The 21,252-nt window shown below is 47.4% G+C and overlaps 1 protein-coding gene across 1 annotated transcript in view; it reads right to left on the reverse strand.

Annotated features, from left to right (window-relative positions):
• LOC120063187 (nuclear receptor corepressor 2-like) overlaps window positions 1-21,252 on the reverse strand; it is a 127,531-nt gene that overhangs the window by 23,172 nt on the left and 83,107 nt on the right. Inside the window, exons 12-20 of the mRNA XM_039013397.1 lie at window positions 15,398-15,576; window positions 14,595-14,649; window positions 14,376-14,474; window positions 11,689-11,876; window positions 9,959-10,119; window positions 8,065-8,127; window positions 2,757-2,899; window positions 1,947-2,085; window positions 510-924 (exon numbers count right to left, since the gene is read on the reverse strand). Of these exons, the coding sequence (XP_038869325.1) occupies window positions 510-924; window positions 1,947-2,085; window positions 2,757-2,899; window positions 8,065-8,127; window positions 9,959-10,119; window positions 11,689-11,876; window positions 14,376-14,474; window positions 14,595-14,649; window positions 15,398-15,576 (1,442 nt within the window). The remainder of the gene's footprint in view (window positions 1-509; window positions 925-1,946; window positions 2,086-2,756; window positions 2,900-8,064; window positions 8,128-9,958; window positions 10,120-11,688; window positions 11,877-14,375; window positions 14,475-14,594; window positions 14,650-15,397; window positions 15,577-21,252) is intronic.

The raw sequence follows: 21,252 nt of genomic DNA on the forward strand, positions 1-21,252 counted from the left end.
CACCTCCACCCAGCCCCAAGCCCCCACTTGCAACCCCCTGCACCCAGCCCCCACCTGCAACCCCTCCATCCAGCCCTAAAGACCCACTTGCAACCCCTCCACCCAGCCTTGAGCCTCTACCCGCAACCCCTCCACCCAGCCCCAATCCCCCACTTGCAATCCCCTGCACCCAGCCCCCACCTGCAACCCCTCCACCCAGCCCTGAGCCCCCACCTTCAACCCCCTCCACACAGCCCCAAGCCCCCACCTGCAACCCCTCCACCCAGCACCGAGCTTCGACCTGCAACCCCCTCCACCCAGCCCTGAGCCCCCACCTGGAACCCCCTGCACCCAGCCCCCACCTGCAACCCCTCCACCCAGCCCCGAGCCCCGAGCTTCGACCTGCAACCCCCTCCACCCAGCCCCGAGCTTCGACCTGCAACCCCCTCCACCCAGCCCTGAGCCCCCACCTGGAACCCCCTGCACCCAGCCCCCACCTGCAACCCCTCCACCCAGCCCTAAGCCCCTACCTGTTCTTCTCGGTGTTCTCCGACTCCTCCACCTCGTCAGCGCTGCAGGTGGCGCTAGAGTCACTGTCTGCATGGGAGCCCGTCTTGGGCTCGTGATCCCTCTTGGAGATCTTGGAGGAGCTCTTGCTCTCCTCTGCCTCTGCAGTGGGGGGCTTTCTGTCTCCGTCTGTGGATTCACTGGGTAGCTCCTTGCTACAATCCCCTGCTTCGGTCTTCACCTCCTGCTTGATGGCCTTGTCCCCATCTCCTGGGGGCTTTTCATCTCCTCCCTGGACCATGTGGGAGCCTGAGGCCTCCTTGTCCCCAGGTTTGGAGCCAGCCTTGGCCCTACCGCCACCCTCCTCTTTAGCCTTGCTGTCCTCAGAGGAACGCGGAGAGGGCAGGCTCTCTGTGTCCGAGCTGTTGTTAGCCCCACCTGGTACAGGAGAGAGAGGAGAGTGAGATAGAGAGTGAGATAGAGAGTGAGCACGTGAGAGACAAAGGGAAGACCGCATATATTATATGGGCTGCCTGGCTAGATAGTAACCTACAGTAAATCATGTTATATCCTCTTGTCCCCTTTCACTCCGATCCCTCTCCCCCTCTCTTGTGCCCCTTCTTTCTCTGAAACCAGATTTATAAAGTGCTACTTTTACACCTAATCAGGTTGCACTGTACAATGAGGGAGAACACAAAACCCAATTGTGATGATGGAAATCCCCTGGGGCTTCCCAGCTCTATTATGGTAACAGACTATTGGTGATTGTGTATCAACAAACTACTACTGTACATTATTCCCAGGGTCCGATAATGTTCTCCATGGTTACTAGAATGACGAGGCATAACAGTAAACAGTCTTGTGAATTTGGTCTAAAGTGAGTCGACGGTCCGTTATCAACCCGGTATTTAAATGAGTTGACCAGAAATATGAGCAATCAGCCAGGGTCCAAAAGAAAATTCTAGAATTTACAACAAAAATAAACTCTGATTTTGCTAGGTAGACCACTTCTGTAAATGTTTGCTACAGAGCAAACACCTACTTAAATAATTGATCTAATGTCTTAGCTATATGTTTCTCATCCCCATACGCCCACGTGGTCAGTCTGTCTTTCTATTCTCACATCCAACTCCATGTTCAACACAGACATTCTTGTGATGCTGTTAAAAGTCCATATTGCACTTCATTCATTCTCCCTTCAGCATTCCAGAGATTTCTAAATCTAGAAACACTGCCATCACATGATATCACCATAAAGATATTACCTTCAAATGTATTGAAAATGGTTTCATAAACTAGTCTTAAAGTGTACATGGCTGCTTTCTGATCAGTCCATGTGAATGAGTGATTGCGAGTTTGAGTATTGTGACAGTGCTTATAAACTGTTGGTATACTGTCAATGGGGTCCCTGTGCTCTCCGACGCTGATTATTGTAGTATGTGTGTGTGTGTTGTTCCTACCTTCTCCATCCTCGGGAGCTTCCTCTTCGTTGCCGCTGGCCCCGGAACCCTCCATCTCCTCTTCCTCGGCAGCAGACGGGGCGCTGGCCTCTTCACTTTGTAGAGCTTTGCCTTTACGCCGCGCCTTACGCTCTCTCTCCTGGGTGAAAACCAACACACACTAAATACCGCAGGCTGGGAACAACACACTGATAACCACGAGGTAAATGTGCCTACTGCTGTCTGGCACTTAGAGAAATGGCCTGCTTGGTTGGTGCATTACTTAGCTCAGACTATAGGTTCTCTTTCAAGTTGATCATTTAACTCGGGGATGAGGGCCACAAAAAAATCAGAATGGGGGCCGCAGTTGCTCGCGGGTCTGCGCACCCCCCCCAAACACACACTATGAGCAAAACATTTTAGTGGCCCCCCTCTTGACAGTGGAGAATTAAAAATATATATGTTTTAGAGTTCATTTTGTGCAATTCTGAATGCTTAATTATGAGTCCTTTCCCAACAATTCAACCATGATAACAAGTCTAGATAGCTGGCCGCTAAACTAACTTAGCAATCTAAAATAATTTGGCTGACATGGGCTAATTGACTGACTATCAGTGACTGACGACAAGATAAAAACTGCTGATGCACAACCACATTTCTAAATTGTACCTGGTGTATTTTACTATTCTAACTCACAGAACCACCCCGACTGAGCTCCCCAAAAACAAAATAAAAATGACATTGTATTTTTTGGAGGGAATTAACCCGAGGGCCTTCAAAATGTTGCCATTCTCTGATGTAAGTGTTGTAGAATGAAAGACAAGACATTACCGATTTCATTTTATGCTGCTGCAGAATCTCATCCAGTTTCTGCCTTTTCTTGTAGTTGAAGTAGAAGTTCTTGCACTGTGACACAGTTTTGGAGCCAACCATCTTGGCGATGGCCGACCAATTCCTACCATACTGGAGAAGACCTGGAATTAACATGAACGGGGATTAGACCACAGCACAACACCCAAGACTTTCGTTACATAGAATAATAATTTACATCCAATTAACTACATGAAGAATGACCATCTGTCAATAAACATCTGTCCGTTCAATCCGACATGAACAGACAGACACCACTACTACTATTCAGCAGTGTGGCTCAGTGCAATGTGCTGTTCTTAGCTGAACCTGTCCTGTCAAATCTAACTAATGACATCACTAATTGTCACCACTGGGCTGGGGTCATTCTCTGTCACATTATGTGAAACTTTGAAGTCACCCAGTTCTAGGAAAGACTGGTCCTTTACCCAGTCAACCACATGATAGTGTATTACACAAGAGTCTGGAAGCCCTGCTGGGCCCAGAGCTGCCTGGGATAGATCAACCTGTCATGGGACACACCACTCCTGCTGGTGTGTGTGAGACAGACAGAGACAGACAGAAACAGAGACAGAAACACAGACAGACAGAGACAGACAGACAGAGACAGACAGAGACAGACAGAGACAGACAAACAGACAGACAGAGAGACAGACACAGAGAGACAGAGACAGACAGAGACAGACAGACGAGAGAGAGAGCGAGAGCGAGAGAGAGAGAGAGAGAGAGAGAGAGAGATTGAGCAAGAAAAAGAGAGAGAGAAAGAGCGTGTTCGAGTTGACTGCATCTGTGATGCATTGTGGGTTGATTGTGACTGACTGATAAATAATAATAAGTAGTTAATTATGATGCACGGTGATTTGTAGATCAGTCAGTTGGCAGTCACCTGCAATTGCAGCTCCAATGTTGAACAAGCCCAATGTGTGTGTTTCAGTGTTTCTCCAGAGTCTCCAGGAAGCTAAGGTCAGCTCATTAACAGCAGACACTATAAGGAGCTTACACCGCCCACTCGTTTCCTGTGCCAGCCTGACAGCTTCTGGCATGAGGACAGACTCACGGGCCAGGTTGCACTCTGTTATCAGTGAACATGGACCCAACAACCTCCTGGGACGACAACAGACATGGGCTTATAGGTTCCAAGATATTGCCTCTAAACGGATGCAGTGCGACAACAACCTGACAACAACCACACGATAAGACAAGCCTTTAGAAAACACCCAGCCTGCAGCTCATATCCATCTTTAATTTATATTCATCTTTAACTAAAGTTTACTACAGATTAGATATAGTACCTAAACCACAAGTGTATCAAATACAGATTACAGTACCCTCCAGGAACATGAGGAACAATAACACTTCATGGAATAGAAAGTAGAAAGAGGTGAGAGCATGTTACCATGAAGTTACTGCTTCCATGAGATTACCCATATACACGCAAACACGGCCTCAGTCCAAATCTTGCCTGTCATATTCCCTCTCAGGGCCTTTGTGCATGGACAATCCGTCAAGAGTTAAAAAATAAACTGGGTATTTCATTTGAAATATTCATTACAGGCATGGAAGGCAAAGCAGGAGAGATGCGAGAGAGGGAGAGAGAGAAAGGGACAGAGCCGGTCGGCCGGGCTTGTTACAAGAGAGAGGAACACGTGATTAACATCTATTAAGCTTTTACAGCCTTCTCCTTTTACAGCCTAGAGCATACAAGTCCAGCCAGACACCCTGCTTGGTGTCACACCACACACACGCAGACACTTTGCTCTACCTAGTGAACCTGAAGCAATGACACTGCAATTCATTCACTGAAAGTCAAGGGTCACTTTGTTACGACTCCATCTCACAGATCCGGTCCCTTCAGTTTAACCAGAGAACAGGAACAATCCCAAGCAGCTCTAGATCCATTAGCCTCGGGTCCCGGCTGGTGGACAACACATAAGAGGAAGCAGTATCCCAATAATGAAGCTGCTGCTCAACTACAGCAGGTGGTAAACTCCCTCAACCAATCATGACCATCCATTTCCATAAGCTCCTCCCGCCTACGGCCCAATCAACACCTAGCTGGGCCGGGGAGTGAGTGTCCCCATTCTCACGTGCCTGTCACTCCAGCCGTCCCTTGTGTCCCTGGTCTGTATCACGCTATGGGCCGTCTGATCTCAGTGAAGGCAGGCAGACAGGGAGGGTGGCAGGCTGGAGCTTCCCGGTGATTCCACTCCGGAGGGGCAGAGAAAGAAAACAGCTAGGCTCCAGCTCAGCCTCCAACACCCCTTCTCCTGCTGGCCTGATACTGGAGCCGGTGTCAGGTTGACATACTCCGCTCCTCGCCTCTCCCTCGCTTTTCCGTTGATCGCCCTTTGTCCCCCCCACACGCTCTTTCTCTGTCAGGGCTGGTCCATTGCTCTCAGCAGTGTCTTTCCCCAATGGCTGCTGTCTGGGAGGACTTTCCGAGGAAAGTGGGACTGTGGGGCGGTGCTACGTGCTCAGCCTCTCTCTCTCCTCATCTGATCTCTCCTCTATCTCTCCCCGTTTACCACTCTCACCCTCCCCCCTCCCACTCACTCGGCTAGCAGGCAGAGCTGCACACACAGACATCCACATAAACACACAAACGCATGCACTGGTACACATTCACTCAGCCTCTCTCTCTCTCCCTCACTAACACATACACACACAGCTAGTCCGAGGGTAAACAGAGAAGAGAGAAAGGCAGTGCGCGAGAGAGAGCAGGGGAGTTGAGCTAGAACAACTAGGGGGGGTTGAGCTAGGACAACTAGGGGGGGTTGAGCTAGGACAATGGAGGAAAGAGAGAGAGAGAGTTGATGTTGATACCATGAGAAAGCATAAAGGGTTTCACATTTTTACTGACTGACCTGCTTTTCCTCTTGAATGTGACCCCTCTCCAGTCTAGAACAACACCGAGAGAGGGAGAGAGCGGAAATAAATAAAAAAAGACGCTTCTTCCACAGCTACTGCCAATTAGGGCCTTTGCCATCTCCTCCCATCTCAGCATACACTGACTGGGAGCCCAGAGGAGAGGAGAAAGAGGGGGAGAGAGAGAAAGAGAAGGAAGGAGAGAGAGAAAGAAAAAGAGAAGAGAGAGAAAGAAAGATGGAAAAACGAGAGTGAAAGAATGAGATGGAGAGGGGGGAGAATCCTGTAGACTGATCCAGCCCAGAGCACAGCAGAACACATCAGAGAGAGCAGAACAGAGCAGAGAGCCAGCTCTACCTGCTGCTCCTTTAAATGGACCTGTACAATACTGTACACTACAGCAGGCGGTGGGAGGGAGGGAGACGATTAACCAGCTGCCTGGCTGCCTCACTGTGCCCAAGCAAAGCCCGCCAGATTAGAGCACTTACATAAACGCTAGCCAAGGAGCACACACACAGGTCTTATCGCTCAGCACTCCTGTTCCCCATAAGCCTACCTTATCTACACACACACACACACACACACACACCACACACACACACACACACACACACACACACACACACACACACACACACACACACACACACACACACACAGAGAAGAAAGACACGAGACGGAGGCTTTCAAAAGCTCTGCCATCCCTTGTTAAAGATGCCAGGCTTTATGACCAGAGAAGACAGTGGTAATCTATCAGAGTGCGGCCATGGCGAAATGTTGATCGCCTGACAGGCGCTATAAATGCCTTTATCTTTTTAGCAAGACGGGATAAACACATTAGCATGAGGAGGTGTAAGCCTCTTTAATACATATACAGGTCAAGCTCATGGAAGTGGTGTGTGTATCTTGACAGCCGGGCTGGCAGACTACTCAGGCCAGGGTTAGGGGAGCGGGGCTGGGGGCGGGTGGGCTACTGGGCTAGCCTACATATGAGGAGCAATGGAGGGGGAAGCCCTTTTGGCAGGCATGGGTATCACTCATGGTTACTGGCAGACGAGAAATGGTGGGCAGAGAGAGGGGAGGTAAAATAGCCCCGCCTCCCTCAGATGGGGGCCCTGTGGTTGTGGTTATATAATCTCTTCATAGAAGCCCGGCTCCCACCGGGCTGCAGGTCTAATCCCCTGGGATGGAGAGGTCCACTAATCCCACTGCGAGAGAATGGAGTTGAAGACATTAACCAGGATTACTAAGCAGGGCCATGTTCCAAGGGCCAGCGCCAGTCATCACAACAGCCCCCGAGACTGAGTCTGCAGCAGGAGAAATAACACCCAGTACGAGACAGACAGACAGAGTATCTGCTGTAACAGACTTCTGCCTTCAGTAGTACATTCATGGTGTCAGAGGAACTTCTTGATTAAAATCCGGATTACACAACAGATAGGCTACTGTTCTGCTAGATTAGAAGACAGGAACTAGTCATTAACAGAACTGAAAATCATAGAGAATCTTTGACACTTCATCTAAACATGGCCACAAAACAAGAACTAAGGCTCACGGAGAAACCACATGTCGTCAGATATGCAAATGGTACCGGAGGTCACAAGCAATCATTTTCACACCCAAACATGAAATAGACAAGAGCACTCATTTATATCTTCTTATCGCTCCAATATAGTAACAAGTACAGTGGCTGATCGTAGCATTTCAAGCAACGATCTCACAAACGCATTAACACAAGCACAGTGAAAATATTCACCAGACATATATATACAAAGTCACTAATAGGCTTAAAATACTCTGAGAAAATCCCAAACATTTGAAAAATTGGAAAGATCAACAAATCCTGTGTAATACACCAGACGGAAATCCCTCTCCAGAACGGGGTCACTGGAAGAAACGGAAAGGTCAGTCAATCATTGACTAATCATTAACTGCGCTACAGCAAACCGACAGGCAAAACCCACGGCCGTCTTTGGTCTGCAGGACCCACAGTGGGGAAACTCCCTCCCCCCGGGCGAGGCCAGGTTGTATCTTCAGTTAGACATTCAGGCCGTTATAAAAAGAGTTAGCCTCCTCCTGCAGCTGAAGCTGTTCTAGCTAGAGACCCGAGGGTGAGACTTTTACAGCAAGCTTCATACACGGCCCTGAGTCAGACAGCGGAGCAGCAGAGTGGAGCCCTACACAGCGCTTCAGACAGACAGGACCCAGCAGCACGTGGCTGCAGCCTAGCCTATCTCACAGGAAGTCGCAGGCACATGCACTTGTCACCACTTTCAAAAAAAAAGAAAACACCGCCAAGCGTACGGGTGGTTTTGTCTTTGACGAGGAACATTTTCTCTTGAATGAATGGCGCTGCCGGGTTCTATCACACACACAGGTCATATGTTTCTTGGTTGATTTGTACCTTTTTTGGCGGTTTCCATCTCCTCTTCAGTCCAGCGAGAGCTCTCATTCATCTCCAGATTGGCTGAAAGGGAAAAAGCAGAAGCCCCAGGTTAGAGCGGGGAGTGGGCAGGAGGGGGAGGGGAGGGAGGATCCAACAGACAGAGAGAGACAGAGAGAGAGAGAGAGAGAGAGAGAGAGAGAGCGAGAGGAAAGAAAGCGAAGAGAGAAAATCTAGGGGGGCAGGGTTGCCGTTGCTCCTTGCTGGTGCAGCACGGTACAGCCGGTCAACAGGGATTGTTTGTTTAAGAGGTAGGAAGCAGGAAGCCCAGGAGAAAGTCAGTTAATGATTATAGACATAAGAGGCTGTTCTCTCTGTCTACAGTAGAGGCCAGCCTTACCCTGGCAGAGTCGAAGAGACAGGAAAGAAGATGAGAAAGAGCGGAGAACAGAGAAGAGCTGCAGTTCCAGTGCTGTTGTGTCCTCTCAGTGAGGCTGTGAAGGGCACAGTAACAGCAGGCGAGGTGGGGAAGGGGAACAAGCCCAGTAACAGTGAGGAAATGAGAGTGACCCGAGCTGCTGATCAGAACAGAGCCCCTCTGGCTGGCTCAGACCACCTGGGGATTCCCTGGGACTAACCCACAGCAGAAGCAACAACCGACTAAAGTGCTGAAACATCAAAACTCGGATCGCCTGCAGCTACAGTGTGTGTGTGTGTGTGTGTGTGTGTGTGTGTGTGTGTGTGTGTGTGTGTGTGTGTGTGTGTGTGTGTAGTGTGTGCTAACTACAGAGGGAATCAAAACTGAGGCAGGAGTATTGCTGACTTACTGGGTATTTTGTCATGAAGTATTATTCTACCACCCATTATCAGCCTTAGGAATGTCTGGATCCAGATCATTATGTAATGAACCAGAGAGCAACACAGGCAGAATTTCTTTACACAAGGATCCATTTACTGGCATTATATCTCGTTTAAGCAAGAAATAATCTTAAAATGGCAGCTTCTAACAAACTAACCAGAATAGTAAACACAGCCAGCAAAGTAATTGGTCGACCACATGCACAGTCTGTTCCACAAGGCAACCAAAAGGAAGGCACTGGCTGTTGTTGGCGACCCCTACCACCTTCTACACCCTCAGCTCGAGAGGCTTCCCTCTGGCCGGCGCTTCAGAATGCCCATGGCTAAGGCCATTCAAACATTCATTAGCTCCTTGTGGACTACTAAATGCAATGTAAATTGTATTGGTATATGTATTTATCTATCCAGTGAAGTTGAGGCAGCAGTCAGTTGTGAGTGAATGTTTAATATCAATGTCCTATGTTTTTAGTGTATGCAGTATGATGGAGTGACTGATTTAAATGTATGTGACGTGAGAATGCATTCGTATGTGATCCTTTTAATGTGAGGTGATGCCAAAGAAAAATGTCCATCCTGGACAGACAATAAAGTTGTATTATATTCTATTCCTGGCCAAGGTCTGTGTGTTTAAAAGAGTTTGGAGAAAGAGCCACAGTGCACCCTTGTGGTGTGGGATATGACAAGGGAAAGCACACAGCAATGAGAGCAGACTGAACTGACTGACAGAATGTATGATGATGGGAGGGCTGTTCTAGGAGGGGGTGTGTGATTATATGCTCAGTTTCAATTAAATCAGGTGGACCTACTAAACAGACGTGCTTCAGCAGTATCCTGGCCATATATTTCATTCAAACACCTCCAAATCAGGCCATAAACACAGCCATGAAATGTTTCTCAGAGAGATCCTGGCTCTTTCGGTTTATGAGATGTGTAGCTAATATCAGCATAGTGATGAAACTCTTCTCAGGTGAAAACAGCAACGTGTGTTAAAGACCATGAACACGCCGTAAAAGACATCAGGCAGCAGTGTAGACTATAGTAGTAGAGTGAGACGTACCTAGTTCGCTGCTGAGCGGTGGAGTGGTGGTCTCCTCCACCTCGCTGGTCATGGAGCGGGTGACGCGCCCCTTGCGGCGACCCTGGCTGTTGGCCGTGCGTCGACCCTTGAAAGCCACCGTGGGCTCTTTGTCCTCCCCGTCCTCGCCGGAGGTGTCGTCCCTGCAGGGGGAAGAGTGTCAGTCAGTCACACCACCTTCATCACCCTCCTCTTCCTCACTGCCTGGCCTGCACAGTACATGTGTACTGTTGAGTTTGTTAACTTAAAACCTGATAAAAAGGGCAGAGGTTTGTCTGGGTAAAAAAAACGTGCACACACACACACACACACACACACACACACACACACACACACACACACACACACACACACACACACACACACACACACACACACACACACACACACACACACACACACACACACACACACACACACACACACACACACACACACACACCTCGAGGCTCAGGAGAGCGTCTTTTTAAGTTTTGCCAGCAAGGCAATATATCCTGTCAGCGTCATGACAGGCCAGTGATTTTGTAGCCAGTGTTCTTCAATTCATCTTCCCCTGGTCTGGCATCATTTATCTTCTAGAGGCGACCTGCTCTGCTGCCTGGCCCACTAAATATAGAAGTGCCAGCTGTGCCAACCAGGGTGTTGTGGGAGTCAGGGACTCCTCAGCTCAGGTACTGGAAGCACTGCAGATGCTTAATCATGATCAACAACACTCAGTCAGGGAGGGAAACACCTGTTCAATGTCCTGTCAGTCAGTAGCACTGAACAACAACCTATCCAACCGCGTCTCCATTCAGAGAGCTAAGCTAGAAGATTGGACATGATTATAGAATTCCATCCTTCGCTGTTCTTCCCTGTGAAACATGTGAGTCAACATGAGGACAACAACACACTGCAGTGAGTGAGCTCTCCATCTGTTCCGCTGCTCTGCTCACACAGATTGCAGTGTTCAGAAGCATCCACTGATTCCCCCATCCTCCTCTCCTTCACGCTGGCACCGTGCCCACGAAGATGCCAGGGCAGGGCAGTGTCACACACAGCACACTCCAAGCTCAGGAGACTAGATGGATTATTGTAGCAACAGATAATGGTGTTTCAACTATGCCACTTTTACCCCCATCGGAAAAAGAAAGAAAATAAGTAAGGAATCTTACAAATGTGACTTTTAGTAGCCTCTTGGGAGTGAGAGAAGAAAAAGAGGAAAACAGACGTTTTTTAAAGGGGGAAAATACAGATTTTTCACTGGATGGAAATTCTGGCTGAAGGTGGAGGAGTAACTAGTCAGGGGTGAAAAAAGCTCCATCTGATGATTACCTTTCCAGATCTAGTCAGGGCAGTCAAATCTAACTCCCACTCCATTTCCAATGAACTGACCTGGACCAATTCAGACGTGATTTAGTGCAGGGTCGGGGTGGGGGGGGTGAACTGAATATACTTTAAAATTACTAAAACCACATCTAAACTGTGTAGAAATTATAATGGCCCTACATTTATACAGTTTCTTGACTGTGTCCGGCTCGCTAATAGTCACCGAAATGAAAGCTAGACAGTCAGGGACGGAGAACTATTTTCTGCTAATTTCGAAAGCAAGTATATATAACACATTTTCTGTGCGGCCCTTCAGACCTCGTTGAAGACCGAATGCGGCCCCCGGGGGAAAATACGTTTGACACACCTAAATTTAGAGCGAGAGAGAATGCAAGCAGACTCACTTCATTACATCCTCCTTGTCTTCCCCCTCAGTCTTCTCCTCATCCCTCTCTCCCTCCTTCTCTTTCTCCTTCTCCTTCTCCTTCTCCTTTTCCTTCTCCTTCTCCTTCTCCTTCTCCTTCTCCTTCTCCTCCTTGTCCTCCTGGCTGCTGCGGTTCACCTGCAGTTGTTGTTGCTGCTGCTGGCCATGCTGTTGGGGTGGAATACAAGACAACACACTTGTCACAAACATGATCCCTGGTGACTTACAAATATGTAAGCACATGTAAAACATGTATAAGAACCTATATAGAAACACACAAACAGATACATGAGCCATGTAGTAGTGTTGAGGTCATTCTGCCATGCATGCCAGTACATACACCACAAAAACAGCCCTTATGCCTTCATCTGGCGCCCAGAACCACTTCCTCTTCCACTTCCTGTCTGGGCTCAGGGTGAGGGTTCATATCATGAAAGAAATGCTGCAGACTGCCAAAGTCTGGCCACTAACACTGGTATAACTGGTGGTAACTACACGTATTCATGCATTGGAAATCACAGTTCCCTAAGTATATGGGAGGTGTGCTGTGTGTTCATGGTTTAATGAAAGCACTGTAAGTAAATGGATTTCTAGCTGAAGCCTATTCAATCCCTCTCATGTCTACTCTAATAACAGAGGCATTACATCCAGCTCTGGACAAGGAAACACAAAAAGACAGAGAGCAGGCTACATCAAAATGGACCATTCTCACAGAGATAGCATAACTCCATTTGAACCATGTCACCAGATTTAATGTTTCCCCTCTCAAAGATAAATTCAACGCAAAAAACAACAAATAAAAAGCCATAACTCAATAACAGCACTCCCTCCCTCCCCCACTTGGGACCTGGAGACTATAAACAGCAGCCTAATCATCTCCATAGACTATCACAATCTCCATTTGTTCTCTCTTAGCTCGGTGTCATGCACCTAAAACAGATCGAAAAACAAAAACACAGCCATTTACAGGAGTGTTAAATGAGTCAGACTCAGGCAGCCTGCTATCTATGGTCTGCTTTGCTTTACAACAGAAGAGAACAGACTCAATAAGGCTGGGCGTTCATTAGCTTTTGTGTTGTTATTAGTACGTATTGTCGTGTGCTCCCTCCCCTCTTGTACTCACTAACGTTATCTGTTGTGACCCTGTGGAGACGATTCTCTGCTCTCCCTTTCCCCCCCCTCTCCTTCTACAAATCTCTCACTCGCTGACTCCCTCTCTCCCCTTCTGTACCTCTCCCCCGCTCCTCTGTCTCCCTTTCTCTCCCTGTGTTATTAGCGTTAGCCCCAGTGCGGCTAACAAGCCCGTGGTGTTTGTGCACTGAGCTGAGCGTCGGCTAGCTAGGTAATAATCTGAGGTGTCTCTGGGAGAGATTAGGAAGAGACACTGCCAGCCGGCTGACGCCCACAGGAAAGGTCACTGGCTAATTAATGGACCATTTCATTAGCGCCCACCACACTGCACCCCACACACTGCAGCGCCGCTGGAGTTTAACTGCCTAACACCTGATCTGGGCCTAAGTGATAGCTGGGCAATCATTAGCAATGGAAACAACCTGTTAAATAAAAGTCACGTGGATAGACACATTAGTGCTGACACGAAGGGGGGGCACAATGGCAGGTGTCACCTTCAAGGTCAAGTTATATTAGTCGTATGAACGGAATCCACATGGTATACATCGTCCAACTAAAGGCTTACTTGCAGGTTCCTTCTCCACAATGCAACAATAAGAAATAATAAAAGATAAGCATATGAACATAAAGTAAATGGCTCAGTGGAATAGAATAAACATTTTAGCATAAGTATAATACAGGAAGGTACAATTTATAGTCCAACATTTACACTTGTATTGGGGAATATGGGGATAGGGGGCAAGTGTATAAACTGATTAGTATAATAAGAGTCTGGTAGCAGCAGTTGTGATGTGTGTGTGTAGCATGAATGTATGTGTGTGTGGGTGTAGCATGAGTAATTGGTAAGGTGCGCAGTGTGCCAACATGATTGGTGCGCTGCTTGCATGACGACCTATCCTCTACTGATCCCACTACTCACAGAGCCCCATGGCTGTTTTACCTCTCCCTGCAAGTGGTACTCAACCCAGTCGTCTTATATTTTCTCTTTTTCTCCCCAATTTTGTAATATACAATTATGATCTTGTCTCATCGCTGCAACTCCCCAAAGGGCTCGGGAGAGGCGAAGGTCGAGTCATGCGTCCTCCGAAACACGACCTGCCAAACCACACTAACACCTGCCCGCTTAACCCGGAAGCCAGCCGCATCAATGTGTCGGAGGAAACACTGTTCAGCTGACGACCGTGAGCCTGCTGGCACCCAGCACACCACAAGGAGTCGCTATAGCGCAATGAGCCAAGTAAAGCCCCCCCTGCCAAACCCTCCCCTAACCCGGACGACATTTTGCCAATTGTGCGCCGCCTTATGGGACTCCCAGTCAGAACTGGTTAGGATACAGACTGGGATTGAACCCGGGTCTGTAGTGACGTCTCACTCCATGCACCTTAGACCGCAGCGCCACCTTAGACCGCAGCGCCACCTTAGACCGCAGCGCCACTCGGGAGGCCCCATAACCCAGTGTTTAACTGATAACCGTCTTTTACCTTGAGAATGCCTGAAGTGGATTGGTTAGGTTCCGTAAGGTTCTAGGTACAGTACCTGGCTCCTGCCACGGCGCCGATAGTTCCTGCGCACAATGTTCTTGTAGTTCTCGTTCTTTTTGGTCAGGTAGTAGAAGAGGACACTCTCTGCCACTGTCTGAAACAAAACAACATTACTAGGACCTCATCTCCCAAGCAGGATGACAATACAAGACTACTCAGGTGTCAGAACTTGGGGTCTACCACTGTGCATGGAGTGAGATCTTCCCAAATGTACCTTTCTCTCCAGGAAAGAAGCAATCAGGCCAAAGTTTTTTGGGTGCTGGATGAACCTGTGAGCACAAAGCAGACAGAGATACATATTTAATACTTTCTATCAAATGAATTATCTACAGGCACTCTGCCTTTTGATATGCAGGTAAATTGTGGAGAATGACGTATGTGTAGTTTGCCTGATGGGAGAAGAGGCTCCCATCAGCGATGACTTCAGTCACACATCCATCTCTCCAGAGATATTTCACTCTCTATTATTCATCTAAAGCATGCTCTCATCCACACTAACCTACAGCTCCTTCACCATACTTCTATCAGTGCATCCTACCTGACATTACTTTATATCCCAATAGGAAAACATAGCCAGTACTGAGCATTGCTTACATCTCTCCCAACTCTCTCTTACTGAGGGTTGAGGCTGAGAGGGTTGAGGCTGAGAGGGTAAGACACTTCACTGTGCAGTCTGCAGCAGCAGGCATCACATCCACATCTCTCTCTCTCTCTCTCTCTCTCTCTCTCTCTGCACCGGGGCAGCATTCACAGTCTCTGATCTCCGTCTGTGGTTTACGTTTGGCTGGTTGATATATCCTCTCATTTCTCACAAAGAGGGAAGATTCACTTCCTCAACAACTCCCGGACCTTTGGATAGGTCAGACATTTCTATTCCAAATCTCAGTCCGACCAAACCACCATGCATGCCACTTCTCACTGCTCTCAGAAACACAAAGCGAGCTTTGTCTACTACTGCACAGCACACAGTTCTGCCATTCTATGCAGTGTATTTCTACGTCTGAGTGAGTGACTTACTTCTCACGGAAGGTGTCCTTCTCCTGCTCGCTCCACATGTTCATGACCTGCCGGTCCTTGTACACCTTCATGGGGTCGTCCATCAGGCCGTTCATGTTGATGAACTTGATACGTTGCTGCTCTGCGTCAAATAGCATGGGAGGGATGACCGCCAGCTGACGCATTTGCTTCTCGGTGTTCTGACACAAACACGCACCCGCACACGTGTGTAAACACACACACACACACAATCAGACAAACAGACAAAAGGTCTTGGGGTGAGTAGGCTGTTAGTGTACACCAAAGTAGAGCTTTCCAAATACAGGAGGCTGAGATAAACAGTGCACAGAGGCAACGGTGGTGACACAGGCGCAACAGTCGTGTTGTGTTAAGTGTGTAAGAGGTCATGAGATTTAGAGGAAGTTTGAGGTCAGGGAGGAGGAGGGGAAGAGGGCGATGCTGCACGCCTAGGGTGAGCAGTCAGTGCTTATCCAGGCCTGGGCTGACCTTACAGATAAACACTGCCCCTGTACTGTACTCAGTGTGATGACTAGCCCTGTTATTCACAAGCCAGCTCTGCTTGTCCTGTGGAACACTCACAGCAGGGACCCTGTGGCTGACATATCTCCCCCTTTCATCCTCAGCATGCCTTTCAGAGGGGAGGGGAGGGAGGAATGAGGGTGACTGGGGAAGAGAGGAAGTGACATCTCTAACCACTGTGCAGAGTTCAAACTCATCGGTTGTGCAAGTGGCAGAGCTAGAGTCTCTTTACTCTGTGTGTGTTTGTGTGCATCTACACTGTCTTCAGAAAGTATTCATACCCCTTGACTTAATCCATATTTTGTTGTGTTACAGCCTGAATTAAGAATTCTTCTGACTCATCTACACACATTACCCTATAATGATAAAGTGAAAACATGTTTTTTTGAAAATGAAATACAGAAATATATCCCATGAGTATTCACACCCCTGAGTCAATACTTGTTAGAATCACCTTAGCAGAGTCTTTCTGGGTAAGTCTCTAAGAGCTTTGCCCATCTGGATTGTATATTTGGCCTTGTGTTTTAGGTTATTGTCCTTCTAAAAAGGTGAATGTCTCCCAGTGACTGAACCAGGTTTTCTTCTAGGATTTTGCCTATGCTTAGCTCTATTCCATTTATTTGTATCCTAAAAAAACTCCCTAGTCTTGCTGATGGCAAGCATACACATAACATAATGCAGCCACCACCATGCTTGAAAATATGAAGAGTGGTACTCAGTGATGTGTTGGATTTGTCCCAAACATAACAATTTGGATTCAGGACAAAGTTAACTTATTTGTCACATTTTTTGCAGCTTTACTTTCGTGTCTTATTGCAAACAGGATGCATGTTTTGAAATATGTTTTATTCTGTACATGCTTCCGTCATTTATGTTAGTATTGTGGAGTAACTAAAATGTTGTTGATCCATCCTCAGGTTTCTCCTATCACAGCTATTGAACTCTAACTGTTTTAAAGTCCCAGTTGGCCTCACGGTAAAATCTTTTAGCGGTTTCCATTCTCCCCGGCAACTGAGTTCGGAAGGACGCCTGTAACTTTGTAGTGACTGGATGTATTGATACACCATCCAAAGCAAAATTAATAACTTCACCATGCTCAAAGGGATAAGACATTTTAGCAATTTGTAAAAATAAAAAATCTAAAAAGACATTATTCCACTGACATTATGGAATATTGTGTCTAGGCCAGCGTCACAATCTCAATTTAATCAACTTTAAATTTGGGCTGTAACAACAAAATGTGTAAAAGTCAAGGGGTGTGAATACTTTCTGAAGGCACTGTATCTGTCTGGATCACACATCAAAATCAAATTAAATTAAATTAGTCACAAGCGCCGAATACAACAGGCGTTTCACCTTACAGTGAAACGCTTACTTACAAGCCCCTAAGCAACAATGCAGTTGAAAAAAAATAAGAATAAGAAATAAAAGGAACAAGTAATTAAAGAGCAGCAGCAAAATACAATAGCGAGACTATATACGGTACAGGAGATACCGGTACAGAGTCAATGTGCGGGGGAACCGGTTAGTCGAGGTAATTGAGGTAATATGTGCATGTAGGTAGAGTTATTAAAGTGACAAAACGTAGATGATAACAGAGAGTAGCAGCAGCATAGAAGGGGGGGCAATGCAAATAGACTGGGTAGCCATTTGATTAGATGTTCAGGAGTCTTATGGTTTGGGGGTAGAATCTGTTTAGGAGCCTCTTGGACCTAGACTTGGCGTTCCGGTACCGCTTGCCGTGCGATAGCAGAGAGAACAGTCTATGACTAGGGTGGCTGGAGTCTGACAATTTTTAGGGCATTCCTCTGACACTGCCTGGTATAGAGGTCCTAGATGGCCAGTGATGTACTGGGCCATACGCACTACCCTCTGTAGTGCCTTGCGGTCAGAGGCCGAGCAGATGCCATACCAGGTAGTGATGCACCCAGTCAGGATGCTCTTGATGGTGCAGCTGTGAACCTTTTGAGGATCTGGGGACCAATGACAAATCTTTTCAGTCTCCTGAGGGGGAATAGGTTTTGTCGTGCCCTCTTCACAACTGTCTTGGTGTGCTTGGACTATATTAGTTTGTTGGTGATGTGGACACCAAGGAACTTGCTCCACTACAGCCCCGTCGATGAGAATGGGGGCGTGCTCAGTCCTCTTTTTCCTGTAGTCCACAATCATCTCCTTTGTCTTGATCACGTTAAGGGAGAGGTTGTTGTCCTGGCACCACACGGTCAGGTGTCTGATCTCCTCCCTATAGGCTGTCTCGTCGTTGTCGGTGATCAGGCCTACCACTGTTGTGTCATCGGCAAACTTAATGATGGTGTTGGAGTCGTGCCTGGCCGTGCAGTCATGAGTGAACAGGGAGTACAGGAGGGGACTGAGCACGAACCCCTGAGGGGTCCCTGTGTTGAGGATCAGCATGGTGGATGTGTTGTTACCTACCCTCACCACCTGGGGTGGCCTGTCAGGAAGACCAGGATGCAGTTGCAGAGGGAGTTATTTAGGTTATTTCCCAGGGTCCTTAGCTTAATGATGAGCTTTGAGGGCACTACGGTGTTGAACGCTGAGCTGTAGTCAATGAAGAGCATTCTCACATAGTTGTTCCTTTGTCCAGGCGGGAAAGGGCAGTGTGGAGTGCAACAGAGACTGCATCATCTGTGGATCTGTTAGGGCGGTATGCAAATTGGAGTGGGTTTAGGGTTTCTGGGATAATGGTGTTTATGTGAGCCATGACCAGCCTTTCAAAGCACTTCATGGCTACAGACGTGAATGCTACGGGTCGGTAGTCATTTAGGCACATTACCTTAGTGTTCTTGGTCACAGGGACTATGGTGGTCTGCTTAAAAAAAATAGGTATTACAGACTCGGACAGAGAGAAGTTGAAAATGTCAGTGAAGACACTTGCCAGTTGGTCAGCGCATGCTCGCAGTACACGTTCTGGCCCTGCAGTCTTGTGAATGTTGACCTGTTTAAAGGTCTTACTCACGTCGTCTGCGGAGAGTGTGATCACACAGTCATCCGGAACAGCTGGTGCTCTCATGCATGTTTCATACATTCATGTTTCAGTGTTATTTGCCTCGAAGCGAGCATAGAAGTAGTTTAGCTCGCCTGGTAGTCTTGTGTCTCTGGGCAGCTCTCGGCTGTGCTTCCCTTTGTAGTCTGTAATGGTTTGCAAGCCCTGCCACATCCGACGAGCATCGAAACCGGTGTAGTACGATTCGATCTTAGTCCTGTATTGACGCTTTGCCTGTTTGATGGTTCGTCGGAGGGCATAGCAGGATTTCTTATAAGCTTCCGGGTTAGAGTCCCGCTCCTTGAAAGCGGCAGCTCTAGCCTTTAACTCAGTGCGAATGTTGCCTGTAATCCATGGCTTCTGGTTGGGGTATGTACGTACGGTCACTGTGGGGACGACGTCGTCGATGCACTTATTGATGAAGCCAATGACTGAGTTGGCGTACTCCTCAATGCCATCGGAGGAATCCCGGAACATATTCCAGTCTGTGCTAGAAAAACGGTCCTGTAGCTTAGCATCTGCTTCATCTTACCACTTTTTTATTGACCGAATCACTGGTGCTTCCTGCTTTAAATTTCACTTGTACGCAGGAATCAGGAGGATAGAAGCATGGTCAGATTGCCAAATGGAGGGTGAGGGCGAGCTTTATACGCGTCTCTGTGAATGGAGTAAAGGTGGTCTAGAGTTTTTTTTCCCTCTGGTTGCACATTTAACATGCTGATAGAAATTTGGTATAACGGATGTAGGTTTCCCTGCATTAAAGTCCCCGGCCACTAGGAGCGCGGCCTCTGGATGAACGTTTTCCTGTTTGCTTATGGCGGTATACAGCTCATTGAGTGTGGTCTTAGTACCAGCATCGGTCTGTGGTGGTATGTAGACAGCTGCGAAAAATACAGATGAAAACTCTCTAGGTAGATAGTGTGGTCTACAGCTTATCATGAGATACTCAGGTACCTCAGGCGAGCAAAACCTCGAGACTTCCTTAGATATCGTGCACCAGCTGTTGTTTACAAATATACATAGTCCACCCCCCTTGTCTTATCAGACGCCGATGTTCTATCCTGCCGATACAGCGTATAACCAGCCAGTTGAATGTTGATAATATCATTGTTCAGCCACGACTCCGTGAAGTATAAGATATTACAGTTTTTAATGTCCCGTTGGTAGTTTAATCTTCCTCGTAGGTCGTCGATTTAATTTTCCAATGATTGCATGTTAGCTAGTAGAACGGAAGGCAGTGGGGGTTTATTCGATCGCCTACGAATTCTCACAAGGCAGCCCGGCCTCCGTCCTCTTTTTCTCTGTCTTCTCTTCACGCAAATGACGGGGATTTGGGCCTGTTCCCGGGAAAGCAGTATGTCCTTCACGCCGGGCTAATTAAAGCGGGGGGGGGGGCTTCTGCCAGTTCGTGGCGAGTAATCGCTGTTCTGATGTCCAGAAGTTATTTTCGGTCATAAGAAACGGAGGCAGCAATATTATGCACAGAATAAGTAAAAATAAACAAACGACGCAAAAAAAAAAAAAATGCATTCTGTCAGGAGCATGTAAAATGTCAGCCATCTTCTCCGGGCCTTGACACTAAAAAGACCACATCACATGCTTCCTGAACTGGTTATAAGTGTTACGCAGCTACAGTAACTGTGTCATTCAGCCTCACGTGACAAAGAAATTGGTGATTGAGAGGGTCAAGCAACAGGCATGACAAGAACACTGTATATTCATGAGTGAGAGAAAGGGCACTAAAGAGAGAGAGATATGGGGAATGACGGGTACAGAAAAGAGAGACGATGGAGGGAGAGGAAAAAAGAGGGAGGTGAAGTAGTGTAAGAGCTTTTGTCTATTGTCCTTGAGAACTATGACAAAATCATTGGTGTTGGGCGATTTTAATATTCATGTTGACAAAGAGACTGACTCCAAGACCATTGAAGTAATGAATATTTTGAGCTCTATGGACTTTATCCAACATGTTACTGGGCCCACCCATAACCGCAGCCATACTCTGGACCTGGTTATTACCAAGAGGCTTTCTATTGACATATCCTCTATAGTTGATATTGCTTTATCTGATCACCACTGTGGATTTTTTACTACCTTGTTGCCCATAGCACAGGGTAATGCTGAACACATTATTGAGAAACACTATCTTACCTCTGAAGTTGCTACCGATTTTATTGTGTCTGAACAATACTCCGTCACCTATCCTGACTTCCTCGTGACAATTTAGTTGATATCTTTAATAGCAAATTCAGGGCAACCATTGATGCCATAGCTCCAGTAAAGTTGAAAAAGGCCACATCCAAATGCCTTTGAATGAGTGAGGAAACTAATCAAT

This window comes from Salvelinus namaycush, chromosome 18, assembly GCF_016432855.1.
Source record: "Salvelinus namaycush isolate Seneca chromosome 18, SaNama_1.0, whole genome shotgun sequence".
Lineage (NCBI taxonomy): Eukaryota > Metazoa > Chordata > Actinopteri > Salmoniformes > Salmonidae > Salvelinus > Salvelinus namaycush.